Here is a 21597-nt window from a genome sequence, read left to right on the forward strand (position 1 = left end):
CCTTCAGAGAACATGGTTATCATTGCAATTTGAAACTTTCTGTCTGAAGAGTTTCTAATTGGTTTTGTACATGTCCTGTGCGTGCATGAGGTTGTACGTGGGTGCCATGGTGCTAGGCAGAGAGTAATTCAAGCAGAGGCAAAAATCTATGCAGCCTCTCTGCTCTGGGCAGAGGAGAGCCAAATAGAGATGGCATCTTATTGCAGACCCAACTGCCTTGATGATTGGAATTGTGTACTTTCCTTTTGTGAAGAAATGCCAATCACATGTAGATCAGCTTTTGAAAATGAGGTAGGCTTGATCCTGGTTTAAGAAGCTGAACATTCCAGATTACAATTTAGAATTATCAAGGATGAAGAGAGCAGTGGTTAACAAATTCTGGTTGTGATTTCCCTCTCCCCTCCCTTCCTCTCTGCTCCCTTCTCTTCCCCTTCCTTTATATTCTTTATGAGGACTTTGGGTCTAAATAAATTCCTTATAATTAGCTAGATTTGGACATTTTCTCACAGGAGAAGTTAGAATGTCAAGCTGTGTTCTTGAAGCAATGATAAATCTCTTTTTTAATTGGAATTCAGCTTAATCTGAAGGCCATTTTATGAGCAGAGAACTGTTAGAGATGTGTAATTGGAGCCAAGGGTCTTGAGCCAGGTGATACATGCCTGCAAAAGCAGTATCTGTGAGGCTTTGGCAGGAGAATATCAAGTTTGAGGCTGGCCTGGGCTACATAGTGAGATCTTGTCTCAAAAATGAAAAACACAAAACATATTAAAATGTAATATTTGAGCTGGGCTCTGCGGATCACAACTGTAAACCTAGCTACTTAAGAGGTGGAGATCTGAGGATCATGGTTCAAAGACAGCCCAGGCAGAAATGTCTGTGATGCTCCTATCTCCAACTAATCAACAAAAATCCAGAAGTGGAGCTGTGGCTCGAGTTGTAAAGTGACAGCCTTGAGTAAAAAGGTTAAAGTACAGCACCCAAGCCCTGAGTTGCTTGAATGAGTTTCAATCAAATCTTTAGACTGTGCTTTTAGCTATACAATGTGCTTAGCAATATCAGCTTTCTAGGTTTACTCAGATATGGTACTAAAATATTTTAGGGGAATGTTGTTTGTGATCATAATTTTGTACCCAGGAGGCAGATGAAGAATCATTCAGCAATTCAGGATGTCTAGGAAAGCAAAGGAGCTCTCATAAAAGCTAGGCCAGTAGACATCAGCCAGTGACACACTGGACTAGAAACTAGCTCTATATTAGATTCCATGCTGATAATGGCAGGTCACCCTGTGTTCTGAGAGTTTCTTACTTTCATCAGCTCTCTGCTCTCTGCCAACTGATTCAAATTTCTCAATTTTGAAATGGGATAATCTACTACCTCTGTCGTGGGGAACATTTTTTTTTTTTTTTTTTTTGCTACAGATATCTGAACAATCAGATGAGTGAATTCTATTAAGTCTGCTTGATAAATGGCACCATCCAGAGATACCACATTTCTGAAAGTTTTCCTTAAAAATACAGAAACTGCTGGGTACTGGTGGTTCAGGCCTGTAATTCTCAGGATCACAGTTTGAAGCCAGTTGGGGCAGGAAAATCCATGAGACTCATCTTCAATAAACTCCTCAAAAAAGGCTGGAAGTGGAGCTGTGGCTCAAGGATAGAGTGCTAGCTTTGAGCCAAACAAAACTCAGGGACAGCAAACAGGCCGAGTTCAAGCTCACCCCTCCCCCCCAAAAGAAAACAACCTAACAAAAAATGTGTCAGAAGGAAGAATCTGAAATCTGAGTATATTTAGTCTCTCAAGTCTGCCATGAGCTTTCAAGTGTAGTTTTTTAAGTCTATATCTGCATCTGTATCTATATCTCTTTATCTGTATTGATATCTATAATGGCATAGCCATTTGCTGTACTTATAAATTATTAAATAAAACAGAGATTCATGTTGCTACAAATTGTAAATTATAATGTCTCCAAAATGACATTAAGGAAAATGACCTAGCAACAATAAAAATAATACAAGGCTTTTAAAGATAAATATTGGTAAACCTGCTAAAAATGAGTTCATAACAGTCAAGGATATGAAAATTAAAGCGTACCAATTTCTTTTCCTGAATCTTATTTTGTCTATAAAATAGTCAAACTCTATAGCAGTGTTTAGCGAGTCACTAAGCCCACTTTGGGAAAATTAGATTTACATTTGAAAAATGAAGAAAAAAAGGTGGCTACTTACAGCAGTGATTATTGGAAAACTGACCACGGCACTGAGAGAGTGGTTAGCTAGGAACCAACAGCAGGTGGCTATCGCCCACAGTACTCCTGACAGGAAGCCTGGAACACATAGGGACAGCACACACTGCAGGAAAGGCTTGGGTCTCAGAAAGTCACACTCTATCCAACGGAGAGCATCAAGGTGCACTGAGAAATGCTTTCTGTCAACACTGTTGTCAATATGGATTTTTGAGCTTTTTGATGATCATTTTAGAAACTAAATGCTTCCTCTGCTTTCGGTTGCTATGCTGTAACTACCTACCCATCCTTTCCCTTTGTTGACAGTTAATAAAGCCCCCTCAGTCTGGCTGAGCCAGACCTTGGGTAGTCCACGGCTTAGGGAAGGACAGGATCCGAATGATAATAGCATTCCCTATAAACCACAGATACAAGGGGCAGTGACATTTAGAGCAATGCCGGATCACTGATATGCAGACCTCAGCTGAAATTCCACACTACAGTTTCTAGATATTGGGCAGACGTTCTATCATTTCCTGATAAGTAGTCCAGAACAGCAGTCACGCTATATTACAAATAAAGGTGAAAGAGAGTTATCTCCTAAGTTAAACAGTTTTTATTGTTATTTTAACCATTAATGCCTATTGGATCAAGATCAAAAGCAAGAGCACTTAGCATATGCTTTTTTTGAACTCTATAACAAGCTCTTCTTATTTATTGGAGAAACTTTCCTCAAGTGATTGTACAGTCCTGCTGGTTATATTATGTAATTTTTTTTATTTATAAACTTTTTATTATTATCTTCAAGGAGTTGTACAAAATAATACAGAATGCTTTACAAATTGTGTCAACCTTGTGCAGAGGCCATGATGATATTCTCTGTATTGCTCCAATAGTATATGTGCTGCCAAAGTAGGCACATATTTTAATTTTTTAATCACAGAACTCTGATTTTTTGGTGCTAGTCCTGGGGTTTGAACTCATGGCCTGGTTGTTACTCCTGAGATTCTTTTTGCTCAAGGCTAGTGCTCTACGACCAAAGCCACAGCTTCACTCTCAGCTTTTGTTGAGTCATTTATGAGTCTCATGAACTTTCCTGCCCCAACTAGGCTTAGATCTCAGCCTCCTGAGTACTAGGATTACAGGCATAAGCCATCAGTGCCTAGCTAGAACACTGACTTTTAATATGAAACACTAGATAGTAAAAAAAGAAACTGTAGATTGGTGATCAAAACAGATATTTTGGCACTGGAAAAATATCTTAAGATTGACTGCTAGTTAAGCTTAAAGTTCTGTGAAAGATCAGCTTTTCATATCTAATTTCATAGGGATACAAATTATGTTGTATTTGCAAACTGGGTCAAAGCAATTATGATAAATAACAATGTGTACATGTTTGTAACATGCAATCCTACATATGCACATACAACATTATACACAATACAATATATATACACACAAGCAACACAATGCATTACATATAACACATGCTTCTACACACATATATTCATACACACATATAACATACTACATACAACACACAAACAATTACACAGAAACACACACACTCAAACACTCAACAGATGGGTGGGTTCTCAGGAGGTGATTAATGAAACTCAGCAAGTTGAGTTTTTTTCTATAGTAGTAAGAGTCTGTGCAGTGAATCGTCTTACCTGGTAAGACTGCCTTTGGATAGAGCTTAGGACTATTTTTCATGATCATGCAGTAGGCCAGAAAGTAGACTGTACTTGTAAGAAAGATGCCACTGAAGTGTGCAAAAACATAGTCTAAATCTAAAAAGAGATTATCAGGCATCATTTTAACCATCTGAAGTATACTTACATTTCTGAACATACAACAAACTCACCGACATAAACCTTAACACTAAAGGAAGCATTCTTATATTTATTCAATCATCTTCATTATCTACATGCTATTTTATAGAATCTTAATCAACAATCTTATTTACTATAATTAAATCTAAAAGGCTAGTTTTTAGAATCCGCCTTAGAAAGCTACATAAAAAGAAACAAACAGGATGTACCTACGATGCTAATGCTTCCCTTTTAAGAATCAGTGTTCAGTTCTCACCTTACTCAGGACTGCAGCAGATGTAGGTTATAGTGAGGGATGTGGGATGAAAACCTGAGCTGCCAATGAATCTGCAGGCCAGTATCATGGTTGCAGGTGACAGCTGTGTAAAAGGGGCTATTCAGCAAGTTGTTTCAATGAGGGTTCTGTCCAATTGTTTACAGTAGCCCAGCTGCAAGAGGGAAAGGAGCGAGATGCTCAGTGGAGGCCATCTCGAGAAGTCCTGCTGCTACTGCCAGCCTGAGCAGGTGGCATTCTGTCACACAGATGGTGCACTGCAAGGTCTTGGCATTCCATGTTTCTGTCATCTAAAATTTTGACCAAGTGAGTGGCCATGTTTAGGGATAATAACTTAAGGGAAGGGAGGATAGATTGAATGGGGAAAGGAAGGGCTAACAAATGCATTCATATTTAATGTACGTATGTAAAAGGGGACCATGTAATTTGAAGGTATGGGTGAGGTTTGGAAAGATGAGAGGGAAACAATGGAAGGGCTGATATTGATCAAGATGCATTGTACTTATAAACTGATATGTTGAATTGAAAAAATAAAATTAAAAAAAATAAAATTTAAGGGAAAAGAGCCTTACAGGAGAATCTGCCTGTTCTTGAAAATCCTAAAACATACTACTGGATCACAAAATAGCAATGTATCTATATATGAAAACCTTTACAAAGACAGTATAACATAGTGTTTAAAACACAGACAAATGCCACAAGTCATAGCTTGTACCTACAATTACAGCTACTCAGAAGGAAGAAATCAAAAGGATTTGGGTTTAAGAGTACTTGATCCAAGTGTTCATGAGAACACCTCATGTCAATGATGAATCCAGGTGTGGTGGCACATACCTTCTTCCAGCTATATAGGAGGTATAAATAGAATCATGGTTCAGGACAACCCAGGCAAAAATTGGAGTACTTGTTTGAAAAATAACCATAGTAAGGACTGGGAATGTGGCTGAGTGGTACAGTGCTTGCCTAACATGCATGAAGTACTGGGTTTGATTCCTCAGTATCACATAAACAGAAAAAGCCAGAAGTGGCACTGTGGCTCAAGTGATAGACTGATAGCCTTGAGCAAAAGAAGCTCAGGGTCAGTGTGCAGGCCCTGAGTTCAAGCCCCAGGACTGGCAAACAAAACAATGATTGCAAAAAAGGGATGAGGTCATGGTTCAAGTTGTAGAAGATTTGACTAGCAAGAGTGAGGCCCAGTGCCACTACCACTACTACCCCATCACCATTATCCAACAGAAGACCTAGCTCACCTTATGCAAATCCTCACCCATTACTAATCTTGGGCCTTAGGCAAAGTAACTTAAGTTTCTCTGACTCAGGATTTTTTCCATTTTAAAACAAGATTAATATCAGTGTCAATGGCTATGAGGATTAACCCAATTAGGATTTGTAAAGACCTATAACAGAGCTCAAAATACATGCATGTTTATTAAATAAGCAAAATAAAAAAATGCCTGCCAAGAATTATTTTTGAACACATGGTTGTAAAGTGTGTTCCCATGAGATTACTTCAGAACAGTGCCTAAGAACTTGTTGTTCTAGTTAGAGAAAGAATGACAAGGACATTGTTTATTATGTCCCAGTACCAAGAACAACTTGACTCCTAAACAATTACTTGTTTTGATCTGTGCTCACTGAATCCTGAGACTGATCTGTTTTCCCTTGTGGCTACAAGAAAGCTGAGTGCCCAGTGTAGGGCTTATTTCTAGAAGGATACAAATATAGTCCAAAGATTTAGACTCATTTCTGGCTCCATGTATTTCCTTCCTCTTGTTTTTTCTTCTTTTTAAATTTATCTTATGTTAGCCTCTTTTTATTAGTTTTTAATCCTTAAGAATGAAAAGTATAAAAAATATTTGTATAAAATCTTAACAAAAGAAAGACAAATCGATGCAAGGTTTGGTATTTGATCAACACTAAGCATACGACAGAAAGGAAACCATGCCTCTTTTCAAAGTCTATTCACTGTTAAACTCATGTTCAAATTTCATCCCTTCTTTTGTATTGTATTTTGTTATTTTATTTTACATTAATTTGGTTATTTTATTTTACTTTAAATTTTGTGACAGAATATCATCCAATAGCCCATGCTGTCCTGGAAATCACTGAAGCCAGTGATTTCACAGTAACATTCTTTTTTTTTAAATTTAATTTTATTTTATTTGTGAACATACTGTACAGAGGAGTTACAATTACATGGGCAGGATAATGCGTACATTTCTTACCAAGCATTGCAGCCTCCTCCTTTGTTTACCCTTCACATCCCTTCCCAGCCTCCCCTCTCCCCCCCAATCCCAATCCCAATCCTTCTCCTCACAGTAACATTCTTTGTCACCTGCTTGGTCAACATTCTTTGTCACCTGCTTGGTCAACTTCTTTATCAGTCTTCCCCTCATGACTTTTGCTCTTCAAACTCTTTCTTCCCTTATCTGAATAGAGTTCATGTGATTTCTGCTCCATGTGATTTAAAACTTCATTATTTCTATTATGCATCCTATTATCGCTTTAGGGGCATAGTCACACGATTATGATTCACCAGTTATGGGGCCCAAAAGCAGACCCTCTTTCATCTCCTTGGGAGTCTTCCCAGGCTGTGTATACATTGCTTACAGCTGAAAGATTAATGTTATCACTGGTGGCTGCAGACCCATAGGCTCTTTCAGAGGATCTCATTCTCTTTTCTTGAAAAAAGGCATCCTCTGACTAAGCACACTAGCGTTGACCTTTACTTGATTTAAAAATACTATGTTCTACATATTACCCTTTTATTAAAATGTAGAATACATATTTTTCTAGAGATCATCAAACTGGCAAATTATCTGAAAATCTTACAGCAAAACTAGAAACTGTCAAGCTTTGAGAAGCTGAAATAAATTCTGAGCACAGTCCATTCTTCTATCAAAGATCATGTGAAAATAGTTAGTCTTTTATTAGGCTTAGCCTTTAGAGCTTTTCTAATTCATTACTTACAAATGAAAAGTAAATACCCAACCCATACACAGTATTTACTCTATGAAATTCTTTTTTATACGTAGAGATGCACTGCTATTAGTGAATTGGCTAATAAATAAGACTTTGAACTCTCACCATACTGGCTCGCTCCTGCATATATACTGTCATTCCTTTTGCCATGGTCTTTGATGTAAATGATGGGCACAAATGTAGATCCATAGAAGATTCCAGAGATCACTGCAAGGCTGCAGCCCCTTCAGAAACAAATACAGATAGCACAATGACTCTCAGCACAAAGCAATGTTTCTGAGAAACATACCAAAAGAATCATATTGGATACTTGCTTCCAATGTGATCATAGGTAGCTTGGTAGAAGTCACACACATCCATGACTGGTAGATACTACCCACACCCTGTGGTACCCAGGAGCACCAGGAAGGGCAGCCTGGGCACTCCACATGGTGCAGGCTTTACAAGAAACAACAGGTGAACATCACTACACAGAATTGCAGTGTGTGGACTGTTTGTGTTCCTCTGGCTTCTTTTTACAGCACCTTGTGACATTCAGCATGGAAGCAAGACAGACTAAGACTAGGTACATTTTTGCTAAAAACAAAAAAAAAAAACAAACAAAAACAGCTATGCAAAGCACAGAGCTGTCCAAGGCCTGGACAAGGGAAAATGCTGATTTTAAAAAAATCTGTGTATTTCCACTAAAACTTTCCTTTCTCATAAGAAGAAAATTTCATTTCATTTATTTTTATTTATTTATTTTATTCGAGTTTCAATGCTGGCTTTAATAAGTTTTTTTATTGTGAAAATACCACACAGAGGGTTTACAATTACATGAGCAAAGTAATAAGTGCATTTCATATCAAACATTGTTGCCTCCTCCTTTGTTTTTCCCCTACCATCCCTGCCCTCTCATCTTCACGACTACACTCTCCCTCCCCCTCCCCAACCCCGCTCCACCAAAGTTGTAAAGTTCGTTTTTCAACATGGCATTTTGTGCATCTCATTGTTCCAATGTGTCCACCTGTATCCCTATTTAAACAATTTGTTTTTTTAGCTTCCCCTCCCCAAATTATACCAACATCAAATACAGTGAAACAGGGGTTATACCATGGGGGAGGGACATACAAAGCAACAAAGAAATCATCTTATAGATATGTTAGAAACAATAGCAAGAAAGAAAAACCATTTGAGTTCTTTTCTTGGGGTTAATTTCACCTAACATCATCTTAGGGTTCATTTCCCTAACATCACCTTATCTGACCTTTTCTGCTTGTCTCAGATATATACTAGTCATTCCAAATAAGGGAAAGCATGGACCTATGTTTCTTTGTGCCTGGCTTACTTCACTTAATATAATTTTTTCCAAGTCTTTCCATTTCCTAACAAATTTCATTATAAGTGCTGGAGTCCTGCTGCCTTCCTCAGGGTTGGGCCCTATTTGCATGGTGAACACCCTTCCTGTGATTCTGCAGGGAGGTGATGATGATTATTCTAGAGCAGATCTTTTAAATTAATTCAATGGATAATGACTTCAAATAGGAAACAGTTTGGGGCAAAACTTATTTCCTTCTTTAAGGCACAGTGGTGCATGCCTGTAATACTGGCACTTGGATGGTTGATTCATGTTGATCATAAATTCTAGGTCAGCCTGGACTAGCCAGAGAGACTGTGTTTCAAAACAACAACAACAATCAAAAAGCACAAAAAATTCCCTGGAAAATGACTTTAAAAATACCCCTCCTAAGCCTAAATTGACCTCTTACTTGATTTCAATGGTTCTCACTCAAGCCATCTGAATTAACCCAGCGCAGCTAAATGTGTATGAGAACTTGGAAGTGTCAGGGCTCCCTGTGATGTGTTCTACCCACACTGGAAATCCATGCATTGTGTGAGAACTGCCCAAAACAGACAAGGCACATATCAGGCCTGGCTTATTATAGACAACTGAAGTTGCTTTCTCAACAAAGGTTTCCATAACAAAGGAGATGCTTTGTGGGGAAAATAAAAGTTTGAAAATATAGGAAAGAATTTAGTGATTTAAAAAAAATCGGTGTCATTCTGAGAGCAAAAATAGCAACCTATTTATTGCTTCTAGAACCTTCTTATTTGTTTATTCTTTCATTTATTCAAATTGTGCTGCTCCTTTCCTACTGTATATTCAATTAAAAAAATTTTTGGCTGGGCATAGCTCAGTGGTAAGGGGCTTGTCTAGCATGTGGGAAGCCTTAAATCCCCCTTGCTCCCCAGCCCCCAACATCAACACAATAAATAAGTGATAAATAACTTTATATTCAGGTATGCAAAGAAGGCATCACAAAAAAATAAAACATTGGGGCTGGGAAGGTGGCTCAGTGGTAGAGCACTTGCCTTGCATGCCTGAGGCCCTGGGTTCGATTCCTCAGCACCACATAAAGAAAAAAGAAAAAAAGCCAGAAGTGGCACTGTGACTCAAGTGGTAGGGTGCTAGCCTTGAGCTGAAATGCTGAGGGACAGAGCCCAGGCCCAGAGTTCAGACTCCACGACCGGACCAAAAGAAAAAACAAAAACAAAAAAACAAACAAAAAAATAAAACATTGAAATATACTGTAAAAAAGGCATCACCAGCCAAAGTTCAAAATAGCCATGAAATGGTAAAATACAAATTATAGAACATATTTTTATATTTATTTGGCAGTACAGAAAAAAAATCCCTCCACATAAAGTGCAACATGCTAAAGTAAGCAAGGTTGATGTTGTACCTAATTCTCCAAGTCCTCATGATGAGGACAGAGGCGTTAGGAATCACACAGACACAAAACATATTTTAGTTGAGTACAAATACAGTCGATTGTATTCTATCCTCAAGGAGCTAGAAGTCAAAGCTTGGTTATTTTGTGTGTGCCAATTACTGGGGCTTAAACTCAGGGCCAGGGAGCTGTCCTTTAATTCTTTTGCTCAAGATTAATGCTCAACCACCTGAGTCACATCCACTTTAGGTGTTTTTGGTGGTTAATGGACAAGAATCTTATGGACTTTACTGCCCAGGATGGTTTTGAACCACAATCCTGAGATGCTGGCCTTCTGAGTAGCTGAGATTATAGGTCTGAGACGTGAATGTTGGCTCCCATTTTCTTCTTGAACTCTGGTCCCCCTGCTCTCTGTTACAACTATAGAACAGAACACTAGAGAAAGAATTCTCCTCTCCTTACACTATGCGATGATGTGCTGGAGAAAGTCTGTCCACCCAGGAGCAGCCGGTACAGGGGTCTGGAGCAGTGTTGATTGCCTGTTGAAAATATTGACACAAATGAGCAACAAGAGACACATGGTGATGAAAAGATTTCACTGGTTTTCTCTAGTGTCTTCACAATCCTTAAAATATGCATCCATCACCTGTGATATCTCACAGCCTTCCTTTCAGAAGGGTTTGGCTGTTGCCAAGTTCTCCATTTAAAATGTTAAGTTTAATGTGTGACTATTTTGATATATCTGTTAAAACTAACAAAAGCTATGAACTCTTGTGTTTTATTAGCATGTTTTAATAAACTCTAAACTAAGAGTAAAATAAAAACCTCCCACAAAACCCTTGAGTTTCCTATTATAGAATGCCTAAGATCAATGGAGCAGTTGTTATATTGAATTTGTTTAATAAAACATTCCCAGCCATGTTTTAAGATTAGGTCAATATTGTAAGTCAGGAGAACATATGAGCAAATTTATAACATTTCTGTTATTGAATGCATTTTTGTGCTTTTCTAAAGTCGTCCCAAAGTTACTCCTGCTACTTATAGGAGCAAAATCAGGTTTCTTTCGACTTGGGAAGGAGACCAGATGTGTATCACACGAACTAGTCAGTGCTTTGTGAATCTTTAAGAATAGTTTGTTCAAATCTTCCACTTGCCTACAAAATGATGTATCTTTTGCCAAGTTGTATTTATTTTATTGGATCATTTGTTCCTTTGTTTGAAAGTGGTTGGTTAGAGCACCTCTAGATCCTGAAATCACAAGGAACAACCTACTACCCTACTCCCCCTTTCTCCTTGACAGTCCCCAGGTATGGATGCCTAAGGATTAATAAAGTTTTTTCTTTTGGGCTCAAGCAGATTATTATTCAACTTCAGTGTCAATTTAACTCAGCTTTCATCATCTTAGTTGGTAACATTTTATGAGAGAAAGAAGAGATTCCTCGGAAATAAGGGCAGAGCCTTGGTGGACTCTGGACTCTGGGTTCAGAGGCAGAGGCCAGCATGGGGCCCTGGGCAGGTGGACGATGCATGATACAGGAAAAGCTAGTGTGCAGGCCATTGTAAGGTAGATTCACAGGCAGTCACAGACACCTATACAGAGTTTGTTCCCTTTAAAGCCTGTCACTAACTTATATTTGTGACACTAGTCTAATTAGATTCTTTAAGTCACAAAATTCTCAAATCACAGGTATATCCAAATCTGTCCAAGCACTCCAATACAGGCATATATACTCAGATGTAGCCATGTAGATGGTTATAGAATGGAAAGAGCATGATCTCAATGCTCTTTACCTTGAAGTAGGGCATAGGGGAGAAAACGTTAAAGAATTAGGAAGTCAAGCATAATCTTAATCTCACAAAGCTTCACTGACTCACCCTTGCTTCTTCTGGTCTTTTTTCTCCTTGGGCCCATTTCAAACCTCAGCCTCCTCCTTTCTAAGGCTACTTTTACAGTGCTCTGTAGAATTCAGTGTCCTCTGTTGTGTAAATACCCAAGATACTCGCCAAGTCAGCAATGAGCACACGTCTCCTAGTGGATCTACTGTCAACCACATAAATACATTTCTGAGTTTACTAAGAAGCTTCATGGAGGAAAATCTGATCCAATCAAGCAATTATGCTCAGAGATCCTTTGATTCTTTTTTTAAGCCATGAAAGGAAAGCAAGTGCCATTTTCTCATTCTTTTCAAATTTATGTCAAGTCCTATCTCATACATTACTCACATGTTCTGTCATTAATGGTGTGGTATCCATAGAACACGTGCTAGTTGCTACTTCTGTTTTGATGAATAAAAATATGAAAGCACTGTAAGGAAAAGAAAATGTCACTTGTTAATGATTTCTATCTTAAGAGATTTTATATCAAGCTGCCTGATTTTTTAAAGAGAGAACACAATGTAAATTATCAAGTCCTAATGATACAATTACTTCCCAATTGCCTTTCTAGTTGTCCTCTATTCCATCCAAACTGCAATCCTACACTTTCATCTCCAGTCCTAACTGTGGAGTGAGGCACGTGGGAAGCAAACACTTCCCATGAAGATGACTTCACTCACCTTCATCCAATTGTCCTCTCTGAATTTACACAGTTCTCAGAGGAATCACTGCACAGTCCAAACCATGCACTACAATTCCACTTAACCTTCCTTGCCAAAGATTTTCTAATTCAACAGAGAATAGGGTCACATTTTCCATCTCCTTTAAAACCTGCAAAATACTTCATACTCAGTAAAACTGCATGTATAAAACCTAATGATGGTATGAGATATTGTGGAGTACACCTGAAATCCCATCGGAGGAGGAGGCTGAATGAGGCAGGAGGATTATGGGATCTAGGCCAGCCTAGGCTGTACAATGATATCCTGGCTCAAACAAACAAGCAAACAACCCCATGACAAACCCTAATTATAAGCACCTATGTAAATGAGTTGAGAACATATGGGTATATGTGTGTTTGCATGTTTTTAATGAGCAAAGCTAATATTAGATACTGTAATAAATTATATAATGAAAAATCCTCTACTTTGTATAGAGCTGTGTTTTCTAATAATTTTAATACTGAATGACACATTAGAAACACTTGAAAACTACAGATAAATATTTGAATTTCTTCCTAAATAAATTGATCTAAATAAATTGATCATTATTTAAGAAATGGAAATAGTCCTTCAGTGATGTGATTAAAAAATTAAATGACAATATGCACAAAATTTGCAATGTACTCTTTATGGTTTTTGTTTTTGTTCATTTGTTCTGAGACAGAAGCTATTTGCTCAGTGTGGCCTGAAATTCATGATCCTCCTCCCTTAGCCCCTCTAAGGTAGGGATCATAAGTGTATATCACCATGCCAACGTTAGTGTACTTTTTGCTGTGTAGCAAAATCTCGAAGCATGTAAGTAAAACAGAGTCTTAACTGCCATATGGATGGGAGAGGGACAGCTGGCATGAGGAAGAAATGATAATTCCAGTGGTCCAAGTCCATGTGATTAATTCGAGTGGCAAGAACAGGTGAGTCAGAGAGAAGAATGCTAACTTAAATGTCAAGAGGAGTGGGGTAGCAGTAAGCTAAGAGAAGGTACCCAATTTATTTTTATAAAACCAGATAATTCAAGCCCAGCACTAGTGGCTCATGCCTGTAATCCTAGCTATTCAAGGAGGATGTGACTTGAGGATCATGGTTCAAAGACAGCCAGGCAGGAAAGCCCATGAGACCCTTATTTCCAATTAACCACTAAGAAGCCAGAAGTGGAGCTGTGGCTCAAGTAGAAGAATGTTAGCCTTGAGCAAAAAAGCTCAAGAAAGTGTTCAGACCCTGAGTTCAAGCCCCTAAAACATTGTATGTACATACACACACACATACACATACACACACAGACACACACACAGACAAAAGAAAAAATCATATGTTCTTTGGGTTACAGCTATAAAGAACTTGTAACATGTATAAGACAAAAATTCCATGAGCTTATGAACATCATCAAAAGCATGTGAAACCTGAAAGGAGAATCAATAGTTTACCCATGGGTACTTTTCTGTATTTGTAAATTTTGCAGTTTCCCTAGAGTGAAACTTGTGTGTGTGTGTGTGTGTGTGTGTGTGTGTGTGTGTGTGTGTGTGTGTGTGTGTGTGTGTGTGTGTATGTATATGTATGAGAGAGAGAGACTGACAGACAGAGAGAGAGAAAGACAGACAGACAGACAAAAAGTTTACCCAAACAACTGAATGCAACAAGCAGTATATTTGTGTCAACATATATGGGTCAACGTATTAGAGGAAAGTCTGGTGGGGGTGAAGAGAGGGATGTTGTACATAGAAAATGATGGATCTCACTTTTGTGGGTATCATGTTGAAGACAAAGAAAACTGTATAAATAATACAAAGTGGACTCTAAGAAACTCAACAATATAAGTACAATAAGCCATGGTAGTTGGGGGAAGATTTGTTTTAACTAGAAGCAAGGAAATGAGAAAATATCCTGTGGAATGGTAAGTCTTGATTTAATAGAGTGGCCAAGGCTGGGTATGATGGGGCCTGTAACCTCAGCACTTGGGAAGGTGGAGGCAGGAGGATCATGACTTTGTGGACCCCTGGGATTACATAGTAAAACTCTGTCCCAAAACAGAAAGAAGAAAACAAGAGTGGCCAAGGAAGCTGAGGAAAATATGGTGTGATAAGTAATCCTGGGTGGAAGATTGCATGGAGCAGGCAGAAAGGTGAAAGCTGAGCTGGGAAGGATGGCTGGATCAGAATACTCTGCTGGCCAATCCAATAAGGAATTTCCAAAGGCTCGAAACAGGAGAAGCTATGTGCAATCCATTCCAGCCAAAGGAAAGAAGGAGACCAAGGAAATTGGGAGTGAAAATATGGGTGAGTGATGATGGACAAGGAGCAGAGGAGAGACAACTAGAAAATCTTTAGAATGGATTTTCTGGAGCTAAATTAAGGGGGACAGTATAAAGAGAAAAAAGTCAAAGACATGAAATTTTTTAATTGGAATGTATGTGGTTAATATCTTGTTCAAGAAAGGGAACTGGGAATGAGGAATCGTATGCAGGCAAGCATTTAGTGCAGATCATTCTGGTGGGAGAATGCTGAGGACAGAGGGGAAGGACTTCATAGTGCTACACTGGTAGCCTGCTGACCTTCAGGGCTTGTTCCCACTGGCTTCTACAGGACACTGAGGGGGAATCTACTTTTGGCTGTATTGGTAGAGTTAGTTCATTTTGGTGTTCAGACATCTACAAGGACGGTAGCCCAGCAGAAAGATAATGTCTAGAAACAAGAGTGCGGGGTTTCTTGGAATGTAACCAAACAGTGTAAGCTGGGGAGCATGCCCAGCCCTCCACAGAGAGCAAGTACAGTAGTGAGAAAAGCAGACAGCAGACTCTATGAAAATCTACAGATCCTTGTTATTATTTTAATCAGAAGGGAAAGCTGACTTTTTAAGCGTTCTGCCTCTGCAATCTCCACTTAAGCCAGTGTTCTGGATTTTGTTTCTTGGCATCTGTTCTTCTCATGCCCTGACATTCTCTTCCTTTAACTCAGGAGAAGACCTCAGTTTCTGAGAAGACTCAGTGCTTAGATTTCAGAAAAGAATGCATACCATGTTTCCCAAACTCCATTGGCAGTAAGGCTCTGCTTATAGGAGGCACACATCTATGACTGATTTGGTGGCAGCTCCAGTGGTTTTGGTGACACTTCCATCCCAGGGCAAAGGTGACTATACTGTCACTCTGACTGGAGTGTGGGCTCTAAGTGACGGACAGCACTGAGTTCTATGTTTTGCTCCACTGGGTCAACAATGTTTTTTTCAAATCCTATTGAATTATAGAGTGACATTATGGATGGATTTAACATGTAGGACAAAAGTGAAGGCAACACTTGAAATTATCTAACTCTTTAAAGATTAGACTATGAGGAGCATTAGCTATGTGGCTAGCACTATACAAAGTTTGAACCTCAGATGATCTATGAGATTGGTGCTACTAGTATACTTCATTTTGGCAATATTGAAGTTTAAACTTAGGGCCTTGTGCTTGCTCAGCTGATGCTCTACCTATTGAGCTTTACCTCCAGCCTTGCTTTTTGCTGGTTAATTTGAAGATGGGAGTCTCACAAAGTTTTCTGCCTAGACTGGCTTTAAATCATGATCCTCCAAATCTTAGCGTCTTGAGTAGCTAGGATTACAGGAGTGAGTCACTTGTGCCTGGCTTATTAAGCCTTTTCCACAGATACAAAATCTAAGAAAGGATTTGAAAAATAAAGTAATTTTCCCAATATCATATAGGAAGAAGTAACAGAACATGAGTATTTGAGATGTAATTTTAGAGTTTGTACTCCTTTATCTTTGCTGGTTGGTCCTGGGGTTTGAACTCAGAACTGATGCTGTCCCTGAGCTTTTCTGCTCAAGACTAGCACTCTACCACTTGAGCTACATCTTAATTTCTGGCTTTTTGATGTTTGAGGTAAGAGTCTTACAGACTTTCCTGCCTGGGCTGGCTGAGATCTTCAGTCTTCAGATCTCAGCCTCCTCGGTAGGTAGAATTACAGGCATGAGCCACTGGCACCTGTAAAGAGCATATACTCTTATTAAAGGAAGAAAATATGGAGAAATAATACTAAATATGTTGGATAACTTAAATTGATACTAAGGTGAAAATTGGACATGCTAGATTATAATTTTGTGTCATGAAGAAATTATTTTTGAGAGACCCATTCACAGATAGAATTCTGTGTGAGTTGCCTCTAACCAAAAGCTGTCAAGAATTTATTATTTTAGAATAAGCTATATTACTTCTTCTATTGCCCTGGGACTACTCTCTAGAGACACAGAGGTTGTTCCTGAGTGTATCCAAGTACCATCATTGCTGGAAGAAGGGAAATATACTGTTCCTCCCTGAAGAATAAAAAAGTATTAAGATCCTTCTGGGCAGTGCTATTCATCATGTGAAATAATAAGAGGGAATATAAATGAGGACCAGCAAGGATAAAGAACTGAATTTAAGGTGACCTAATTACTATTAGGATTTTTTTGATTAAATGTCACCATTTAGAGATGCATTCATTTCTATCCTCATTCATATAGTCAGATACTTCCAAAAATAGGTATGCGAAATGAGTATGTGTATTCAGTGGTGAAACAGTGCTCATAGCTAAATTAAAAACAATGAGTAAAAAGACAGGGAAGTGAAAGCTGGTAACAGACATGGCACAGTAGTTACACACCCTATCCTGAAGTTTATGTAGTCAATTACTATCTGAGGTTTTGCACACATATAGGAGGCTTGGTTGAAGCATATCCCCCTTGGAAAAGGAAAACTGTATTAATACATAGAAAAGAGAACCAATAATGAAATATTATCAGGAAGCCATTCTTAGATTTATTTGCATAGCAATTTTCATTTATCTATATTAATAATTTATTTCTGTGCTGGAACTGGGGCTTGAACTCAGGGTCTTATGCTGTAGCTCAAGACTGGTGCTCTACCACTTCTGACTTTCTGCTTGTTAATTGGAGATTAAAAGGTCACTCTGATTTTCCTTCTCTGGGTAGCTCTGAACCTTAATCTTCAGATTTAAACCTCCTGAGTAGCTAGGATTACAATATGAGCCACCATTACTCAGCTATAATCATGTTTAATTAGCCAGGTTATATATTGATTCTTATTCATGAGATACATTTTATGATTGTCTACGTATGATGATAATGAAATGTCTTAAATAATTTTTCCGGTGTCTTATAGCTTTCTAACCCTAAGACTCCTGACCCCTGACCTGGTACTTTTTTGTCTTCCGACATACATCTGTCATGCTAAATTAAGAATCTGAATAAAACTCACTCATATTTTATGAAATATAGTTTGGAGAGAATGCAAACACATCAAGATCAAAATGTACTGTAAATATTTGGAGGAATAGCTAACCCACCCCATGTTACCTTACTATAGAAAGCCCAGCTCCAATGTAATTGAGGATTGGTTTTGACACTTCTTCTGAATCCATTCCAAACCAGCCAAACCTAAAAATTCAGAAAGTCACCTTAAATCAGACATGTGAAATGATTTATCCTAACATTTGAAAGCAAGAATATGGGAGCAGATTTCTGGGTTTATATCCTAGTTCTTAAACTTGCTAACTTTAATTTTGGACATGTTAGTTCTCTTTAGTGTGTCTCAAACTTCCACGTTCATATGATGAAAACAGTAGCCAGTTGTTGTGGTACCCAGCACATAGGGAACTGTGGCAAAAGGAGTTTGACTTCAAGTCCAGATTGGGCTCCATAGCAAAACCCTGTCTCAAAAGAAGATGTGCAAGATATGCCATTTGTTAAATGGCAACTCCTTTGTACAACTACTTAAAGATAATTTTTTTTTTAAAGAAGGGGATGTGGTGGGCAGGTGGGAAAATAATCATACCTGTTTTACAGGTTTGTTATAAACATTAAATTTGTTAGCTTATGTAAGTATTTACCATGAATGTCATTTTCTTATTAAATCTAAGAGAAGAAAAACAGTTCAAGTGATTAATTAAGTTACTCTCATCTTGTAATTTTGTGTGTGTGTGTGTGTGTGTGTGTGTGTGTGTGTGTGTGTGTGTGTGTGTGTGTGTGTTGGTTGGTTTGAGAGCTTGAATTCCTGCTCGAGGCTAGCACTCTACCACATAGTTCCACATCTCGCTTTTTTTCTGCTTTTGGTGGTTAATTACAGATAAAAGTTGCATGGACTCTCCTGCCTGTACTCACTCCAAATTATGATCCTTAGATCTCAGCCTGCTGCATAGCTAAGCCACCAGCACTCAGCTTGTATAGCATTTTTGTGTCAAAATTTTGTCTTGAGGATCATACTTAGCACCTTAGACATTCAAAGTAAGTTCTTTACCATTGTATTCCAACTCCATTCTGCCTACAAAATGTAAATATACTTAACAGTAAATTCTTGATTAATAAGTCCTGTTCTTTGTCATCAGTTTAAATTCTTTTTTTCTTTTCTAATGCTGTGACATGGTCATGATCATTAAGAAGAATCACCGAGGACCATCCAGTGATTCTGAATGGTTCAGAATCCCTGTCCCAAGAAGTATGGATCCAAGGAGAGTACCACAGCATTGTAAGAAGCAGGGCATACAATAGGAAAGAACATGAAAGAATGCACACATGGGAGGCTAGTAAGTGACTTTGCTTTGTTTTGAGGTGATAATGCTTTTGAGTGGAAAGAGAAGCTGAAAAAGTAAGACAAGAGAGATTTTTCATCTTACTCAGCCCTCCAATTTGACTTTCCTGTCCATCCTAACACTGACAAGGGCAGTCCAGCACAGCAGAACTCTCCTGATGGTAGAGGGCTCTGATCTACTTCAATGTGGTACCAGTGGGCAGTCTCCAGTCATACGTAGTTACTCAACACTTGAAATATGCTGAATGTTTCATTGTCTGGGTTTTTAATTAACTAAAGAGTCCCTGTGGGGCTGGGAAGGTAGCTCAGTGGTAGAGTGCTTGCCTTGCATGCATGAGACCCTGGGTTCAATTCCTCAGCCCCACATAAGCAGAAAAAGTGGGAAGTGGAGCTGTGCTATAGTGGCAGAGTGCTAGCCTTGAGGTGAAGAGCTGAGGGACAGCGCCCAGGCCCAGAGTTCAAGCCCCATGACTGATAAAAAAAAAAGTCCCTGTACATGATCACCTGAGACTTGTGGCAACTCTGTTGGAAAATGCAACTCCAGAACTAAGGTTGGCCAGTGTTTCCTTAAAGAGCCAGAGAACACATACTCCAGGTTTTGTGGGTATATTCTCTTGCAACTTCTCAGCTCTCATTGTAAAGTAAAATCATCTATGAACAATGCTTGAATTGTTTGGTAGGGCAGCATTTCACAAGTGGTGGGAAGACTGGGCCATAGATGGCTGATCCTGCTCTCAGGAAGATTATGTTTCAGAATGAGAGGATTGGGTTTAAAACCTGGGGTAGTTGAAACTTCCAGCAACTCAACCTCTTTGAATGTCAGCTCTTCTATACAGTGCTTAGCTCACGTAGTTGTGAAAATGAGGTATATGTCTAGCAAAGAGAAAACAAATATCAGCTCCCTTTCTTGCTCCTAAATTGTCTCCTATGTGTAATTCTTCATACTAATTTTTGTTTTGCTTTGATTGGAGTTATGTTGTTATTATTGCTGTTTTGCTATATTGTTCAAATATCTAGATAGCTTACTAAGATTTCAGGATAAATCATTAAACATGGCTTATTTTACGTGTATGTTCTATTAACTAAAGGAAATGTAGCTGCAAAAAATACTACTTTATTTTTCTCAGCAGAACCAAGCTTTGGCAGTTGCCTTCCACTAGAAATGGGTGCAAGAACTCTTAGTTGAAGTAGTTTGAGTTGTGTTACCTTGAGCTTGCCCAGCCAGTTAAGGCATTAAATGATCCCCAGATAAGGATTCCAAGGCCTAAGCCGATGGTTTTGATAATTGGAACAACAGCAATGTTTCCTGTGGATACAATACACAGAAGAAATGTTATTTCCAATATAGAAAATATATTAATGAACTGAGGTAGTGTTTATGGGATTTTGACAAGTTCAGTGTACTAGAGCTTCTCATTTATTAAATACAATAATTACTTTTTAAGCACTATTTTTTAATGTAATGATTGCTAAAAGAATTAGAGCTGAGGTAAAATCCGTTGGATAAAACATGCTATACTAGCTTCTTGCCTAATTGTACAAATGATCTTCATCCTTAAAGCTCTATTCTTGAGGTCTCTCAGAAGCTGTTAATGACTAACCACTGGCAGGAGTCTTTGGCTTAATTTTGGTACCAGGATTTGCTTTTCAAGCTCATTTTACTTGTCTTCTAGACTTCCACATTCATTACTTTCTGTTTGAAGGTCACTCAGGGTGAAATGCATCATCATTTTAAAAGTTATTATTATTATTATCACTGAGATGGGATCTTATTATGCTACCCAGATGACTTTGAATTCATGAGCTCAAGTGATTTTCCTGCCCAAGCTTTCCCAGTAGCTGGGACTACATGTGTACACCACCACTTCCAGATTATTACTAAGCCCTTAGAAGACTGTCTTCCATCTTGAACTCTTTTTAGAAAGTTGATTGCTTCTTTAGACTTCTTAATTCTCCTCTTGGCCAGGGCCTCATGTATACAAGACAAGCAGTCTACCACTAAGCCACCTTCCCAGCCCATGTATTTGCTTTTAGTATTCCTAAATTTCACTGGTATTTGGAATTCTTTTCATTGAAAAGAAAAAGCTCAGGAGAGCATTGAGGGTTAAACTTGTTATGCTAGCTATTCAGGAAGAGATCAGGAGTATTAGGTTTCCAGACCAGCTTAGACAGAAAACTCTCTTTCTGACCAGCAAAATTCTAAGTTAGAGGCATGACTCAAAGATAAACAGTCAGCCATCAGAACAAGAGAGACCCTGAGTCCAAGACCTGGTAGGAGCCAGTGAGAGTGAGAGCGAAAGTGAGAGCCAGAGCAAGAGAAAGAGAGTGTGCATTCTCCAGGAATGAATTCATAGCAAGGGAGAACCATTTCTGATTGGCCAACCAAAGATACAAATTCTAGTTATA

At 38.5% G+C, this 21597-nt stretch overlaps 1 protein-coding gene and 1 non-coding gene across 9 annotated transcripts in view; both read right to left on the reverse strand.

Annotated features, from left to right (window-relative positions):
* Positions 1 to 21597, reverse strand: part of Tmem144 (transmembrane protein 144) — a 45704-nt gene that overhangs the window by 6741 nt on the left and 17366 nt on the right. For 5 of the 8 annotated variants that reach the window (XM_070012257.1, XM_070012260.1, XM_070012255.1 and 2 more), the window contains 8 exons: positions 20398 to 20497; positions 17961 to 18041; positions 17249 to 17326; positions 12247 to 12328; positions 10486 to 10562; positions 7418 to 7536; positions 3895 to 4014; positions 2226 to 2323 (listed from right to left, as the gene is read on the reverse strand). In XM_070012257.1, coding sequence (XP_069868358.1) covers positions 2226 to 2323; positions 3895 to 4014; positions 7418 to 7536; positions 10486 to 10562; positions 12247 to 12328; positions 17249 to 17326; positions 17961 to 18041; positions 20398 to 20497 — 755 coding nt within the window. The remainder of the gene's footprint in view (positions 1 to 2225; positions 2324 to 3894; positions 4015 to 7417; positions 7537 to 10485; positions 10563 to 12246; positions 12329 to 17248; positions 17327 to 17960; positions 18042 to 20397; positions 20498 to 21597) is intronic. The other 3 variants (XM_070012263.1, XM_070012259.1, XM_070012261.1) reach the window with 2 other exon arrangements.
* LOC138821129 (U6 spliceosomal RNA) lies at positions 3038 to 3141 on the reverse strand. Its single transcript, XR_011370067.1, has one exon. It is a non-coding gene; the product is annotated as a U6 spliceosomal RNA (small nuclear RNA).

Source organism: Dipodomys merriami, unplaced genomic scaffold, assembly GCF_024711535.1.
Source record: "Dipodomys merriami isolate MVZ:Mamm:240054 unplaced genomic scaffold, mDipMer1.0.p SCAF_9, whole genome shotgun sequence".
Classification (NCBI taxonomy): domain Eukaryota; kingdom Metazoa; phylum Chordata; class Mammalia; order Rodentia; family Heteromyidae; genus Dipodomys; species Dipodomys merriami.